Source organism: Lactuca virosa, chromosome 9 (genome assembly GCF_052849685.1).
Source record: "Lactuca virosa cultivar CGN04683 chromosome 9, Lactuca_virosa_CGN04683_v6, whole genome shotgun sequence".
NCBI lineage: Eukaryota > Viridiplantae > Streptophyta > Magnoliopsida > Asterales > Asteraceae > Lactuca > Lactuca virosa.
The window spans coordinates 139641604-139647336 of NC_136434.1; the positions used below are offsets into that span (position 1 = coordinate 139641604).

At 35.0% G+C, this 5733-nt stretch overlaps 1 protein-coding gene across 1 annotated transcript; it reads left to right on the forward strand.

The window, feature by feature from the left end:
- The first annotated feature begins 540 nt into the window (after positions 1-540).
- LOC145136180 (putative receptor-like protein kinase At2g39360) lies at positions 541-3820 on the forward strand. Its single transcript, XM_079070361.1, has 2 exons — positions 541-706; positions 943-3820. The coding sequence occupies exon 2, from the start codon at positions 1167-1169 to the stop codon at positions 3600-3602; it is 2436 nt and encodes an 811-aa protein (XP_078926487.1). The 5' UTR covers positions 541-706; positions 943-1166; the 3' UTR covers positions 3603-3820.
- The last annotated feature ends 1913 nt before the right edge of the window (positions 3821-5733 follow it).

Below are 5733 nucleotides of genomic sequence, written 5' to 3' on the forward strand. Positions count from 1 at the left end.
ATATACATATATGAAAATATAACGATAAGAAGTTGGAGCTTTATTATAGAGTCGTGCAAATAACGTATTATCAAATATGAAATTAAGTTAAAAGAACAAGGTAAGAAATAAGATTTTAAAAAACTTTATTTCATTACTTGGTAAAAACAAACAACCTTTATAATACATATTAATCATTATTTATACTTAAAAATAAAATAAAATATAAGCTATATTATAAATGAACTTTATAATGATACATAAAATTCATAATAATATTTATAATAATGTTCATTAATAATAAAGAAATATGAGAAAATATTAAAAATTTAATGGTTATCCATTAAATAATATTTTAATAACATATTTCAGATTTTTGTCTTCACCCTCTAAATTTGATAATTACAAAACTAGAAAATAAATATACCAAAAAGGGTACAATTATGGAATCTTAATAAAGCAAAAGCTAAAAAGATAACAAAGATTATGGCGTTTAGTCAGCCACTGGGGTCACGGTTGTTGCCCTAAAACGCGCTTTGGCCAACTTTTGCTGCTACTATCCGACAAGCTTCCAAATATTTTCAAATCGTAGTATGATTTGCTCATGATTTTGCTTCCATTTTTCTTTTAATTTCACACCCAAATTTTGTGGGGAAACTTCCTCCGTATTACGATTGTAATGTCACCAACAACTTGTCTGCTGGTTTCCACATGAATTGTAGGATTGGTGAGCCCCCCTTCCGTCAATTATATAGCTGTCCTCCTCTATCCTTTCCCAATTTGTAATTCTGATTTACGATTTATGATTTTGATGCGTTAACATCACAGGACCATTGACTCTCTCTTCATCTAATTACCTTTTTCGTATTTTCGCATAATCCTCTGGACTTTCTTGAATTAAGAACGTTTGTGTGAACGTCTGACCACGAAAAAAAGTACATTGATTGTCATATTTTCAAACAGATAAGTAGCAAGTGGTTGGGGTTTCTGTGGAGTGATCCGAATTCTTCCATCTTCCTCTTCCTTCTTCCATCAAACAAAATTCGAATTTTGGGTTTCTGGCTATTTATTATCTCCGGTGATGATCAGCTGATGTAGGAACTGGAGGTTGGTTATTGATATTCTTTGATTCTTTTATTGGGTATTGTTTATTTTCACTTAATTGGTCTGATTAAGGTAGTTGCAGTATGGAATTTCGCAAATTTAGATTGCTTATATGGGTCATGTTCACCATGTGTTTGATAAAATGCTCCTTCCAGTTCGACCCTATAGACAACTATCTGCTAGATTGTGGATCACCCACGAACAGCTCCATACGCGATAGGGTTTTCTTAGCGGATACTTCCGATTCCGATCACCGTTTCCTTTCAAACCCAGAACAAGAATCTGTAAACACATCAAATTCCCAACCCATTTCATCCACCTACGGATCATCACTATACACAACCGCCAGAATCGTAAACAAAACATCAAATTACACCTTCTCCATTAACCAACACGGCCGCCATTTCATCCGCCTCTATTTCTTCCCATTTCCGTTAGACGCCGGAACCTACAACCTAACCACCGCTAGATTCTCCGTCTCCGCCCACGGTTTCACCCTCCTGAAAAATTTCCAACCCGATAATACCCCTGTCGTTAAAGAATTCTCTTTAAACATCACTTCCGATGAACTCATTCTCACATTCACCCCTTCCCCCAATTCATTCGCGTTCCTAAATGCCCTAGAAGTCATCTCCCACCCAAACGAACTCATCCCCATCACAGCCCGAGCTGTAGAGCTTCCACATACCCACCACAATCTGATGACGCAAGCACTACAAACAGTCGCTAGGGTTAACATGGGAAATCAAACAGTCTCCCCTGATAATGACACCTTATGGCGACTATGGAATCCAGATGGAACCTTCATGAAACACAACAATCTTGTTCGATTTGTCTCAAATATAAGCGCTGTAAACTACACAGCAGGAAGTCCAGCTTTTGATATCGCTCCTTTATCTGTGTATGGAACTGCGACTAAACTTGATACCGAATCTGACCCTGGTGCTCTTCTTAACAACACTTGGTCTTTTAATGTTGACCCGGGTTTTTCCTATTTAGTCCGGTTTCATTTCTGTGATATAATCGAACGTCCACCTTCAGAACTCATCCTCAACATCTACTTAAACTCCATGTCAGTTGCTAAAGATCTTAAACTTGGTGACCAAATGTCAAATATCTGGGGTGCCCCTTTTTATTTAGATGCTATCACAAAGCTAAACGGGAATGGAATCCTAAATGTAAGTGTAGGGACATCTCTTGCTTTCGGGGCATACCCGGAAAGCATTCTAAACGGGCTTGAAATCTTGAAAATTAGTAATTCCAATGGGAATCTTGATGAAGGTGGGACAGGGGTAAATTCGTCAAACTCAAATTCAAATTCGAAAATCTTGGTGATTATCGTCTCTAGTGGCGCGTTGTGTGTTTTGATTCTTTTGTGTTGTGTGTTCTTTGTAATCACAAGAAGAAATAGACGTAAACGAAATGAAGAGTACTCGAGTGCGAATGTTCATAAGACAAATGACAAAAATACCCTTTTCTCAAGGTCGAAAATCGGATACCGATTCCCTCTAGGAGCGGTTCTAGAAGCTACCGATAAGTTTAGCGAGAGTTTAGTAATCGGAATCGGTGGATTCGGGAAAGTTTACAAAGGAATACTTTCCGATGGGACAATTGTAGCTGTAAAAAGAGGGGCCCCACAATCACTTCAAGGGGTATCTGAATTCCAAACCGAAGTTGAAATGTTATCCCAATTCCGACATCGACATTTGGTATCTTTAATCGGATATTGTGATGAAAAAAACGAGTTAATTATCATATACGAGTACATGGAAAACGGGACTTTAAAAAACCATCTATACGGGTCGGATCTACCCAAATTGAATTGGAAACAACGGTTAGAAATCTCAATCGGGTCGGCCCGTGGGCTCCACTATCTTCACACGAGTTCTCATTTAGCTATAATTCATCGAGATGTGAAATCCGCAAATATTCTACTAGATGAGAATATGATGGCTAAGGTTGCGGACTTTGGGCTATCGAAAACGGGCCCCGCGATTGACCAAACTCATGTGAGTACAGCGGTGAAGGGTAGTTTCGGGTATTTGGATCCGGAGTATATGACACGTCAGCAATTGACTGAAAAATCGGATGTGTATTCGTTCGGGGTTGTGATGTTTGAGATTTTATGTGGGCGACCCGTGATTGACCCGTCTAGGCCTCGGGGAATGGTGAGTTTGGTTGAGTGGGTTAATGAGATGAGAAAACGGGGCGAATTGGAGAAAGTGTTTGACCCGTTTCTTGTGGGGAAGATGAAGATGGAGTCTGTGAAGAAGTATGTGGAGATAGGGGAGAAATGTATAGCGGAACAAGGGGTGGATAGGCCTACAATGGGGGATGTACTTTGGAACCTTGAATGTGCCCTTCAGTTGGAGGGTAGTGAAGTAAATGCGCCTAAAGTGGAAAATGAGTCTGTTAGTAGTAATGTGTTTAGTGAGGGAAGTGTGGGAGATTTTGCTGGGGTTTCGATGAGTAGGGTTTTTTCAGAAATGGTTAAAGGTGAAGAACGTGAAATGAGGTGAAAAATATTTTTTAATGCTTTTGGGTTTGTTGTTTATTAGGGGGGAATGATGTATATGAATGATAAAAGATTTGTGTATGTGTGTGTGTTTGTTTTATGACACCTAGAAGTTTTTAAATTTGTGATTTTAGGTGTTTGATCACTGATTTTAAGGTGATGTTGTGAGTTTGGTGTATTAAGATCTTTGTTGCGAAATTTGCTCAATTGGGTTTTTAAGCATTTGAGACTTACTTATAAGTTTTAAGTTGTATGGATAATGACATTATTTTTTTTATTTATGAAAGACACATATAATAACAACTTATTTGGATTTCTTTACCAACATGCAACCAGTAAAATGCTCTAGGGGTCTTCAATTCAACATTAAAATGTATTTTTTACACGTAGAATAACATTAAATAATTAGCAGTATGATATGTAGTGTCTAGTTTCAAGGGAATATTTTGGTCAAAGCACCGGCAGATCCATGAAATAATTGAAGAGGTGCGCAAATCACGATATAATTAAAGTATTAAAAAGAAACATGATTTTATAAAAATAAGAAAGAAATGATTTTATAAAAAACATGTAATCTTTCGAATAAAAGACCCAACCCTACAACGGTTAGACTTAAACGAGAGCTGCACAATAAGTCTGAATCAATCATTCTAGAATTATTTAACATTTGGAGCATGTAACTTAACATATTCATTTGATAGTTCACATCAATATAGGTCCTACAAATCTCAAAGCAAGCAGCATTCGGATAGTAACACTTTATAGGCTGCAAAACATAAAAAGACATCCTCCAACTAATTTGTTTCTGCGATGCTAGGAACTTCTACCAATATTGTCGGTTGCCATATGCATACAAATTATACATAAAACGAGATCACATAGACTTTCAAATGAATGACTCTATCCTAAGCCCACAACCAAACAAGGAACATAAAACAATGCCAAATCAGTCATTCTAGAGCTATATGATACTAATCATATATAATTTTTAAAACATACACTTAACACTCAATTCCACCAACACAGATTCCAAATCTGACATAGCATCAAATTCCTCCTAAGCTAAAAGGCATCACAAAGCATATCATTTTATCCAACATTTGAAATCTATACTTAGAGCCGGTCCATTAGTTCTCGATGCCCCGAACAACCAAAGTTAGGTCATCCACATCAGTGCAATGCCACTAATCTTTCAGTTGTGACACATCAGCTTTGCAATGACTACTCACATCAGTGCAATTACTATCATCTTTCAAAAGTGGTCCACACTGTCACATCAACAATTACTTATATATATATATATATATATATATATATATATATATATATATATATTAAATATTAATATTTACTTAATAATAAATAAACATAAATTTTATTATCATAATTAAAATAATATTTTTAAAATAAAATAACAAAATAATAATAAATATTAAATTTATTTTACTTTATTAATTATTTAAATATTAAGACGTTACAAAAAACATGAATTATAAAACAAATATTACAATATTATTCCTCATTTTCTTCGTCTTCAAATCGGTTCCAAATCTTTTCAATCAAATCCGCTTGTAGTTGGTGATTTATGGATCTGTTACGAATTTTTGCATGACTCCGAAGATACATTTCATATGAAGGAAGACGACTTTGGGAAATTTCAGGCCGAACTATATTAAAATTAACATCATTATCTGTAAACTAGATGGACGTCAAAAGAGTAAACTAGCGATGAAATTATTAGAAATTGATCCATCAACATTGTCAGAACAACAAAGAAAGTTGTATGAAATGCAACTCGATATGTTATTAAACGGAAAATGATGTCAGTTTTATGCACTCTATCAATTACGTTTAAATAATTGTATTTCTTTTAATTTAATATGTTTATGATCATTTATATTTTAAATAAATAATAGTTATTAATATTTGTTAATTGAGAAAGGAGATATATATCACTGTTTTAAAAATCGGTTTTTTAGTTGAACCGATCTGGTGACCGGTTCCGGGTTCAATCGGTTCTACCACTGGTTCAACCCGTTCATGCATTTTTATGTATTTTATGGTCTACGTTTAAATTAAATAGTTGTATTCATTCTAATTTAATGTTTACAATTATATTTTTTAAATAAACTATA

Coding starts and splice junctions, on each gene's coding strand:
- LOC145136180 (XM_079070361.1), top strand. CDS start 1,167: ATGGAATTTCGCAAATTTAGATTGCTTATATGGGTCATGTTCACCATG.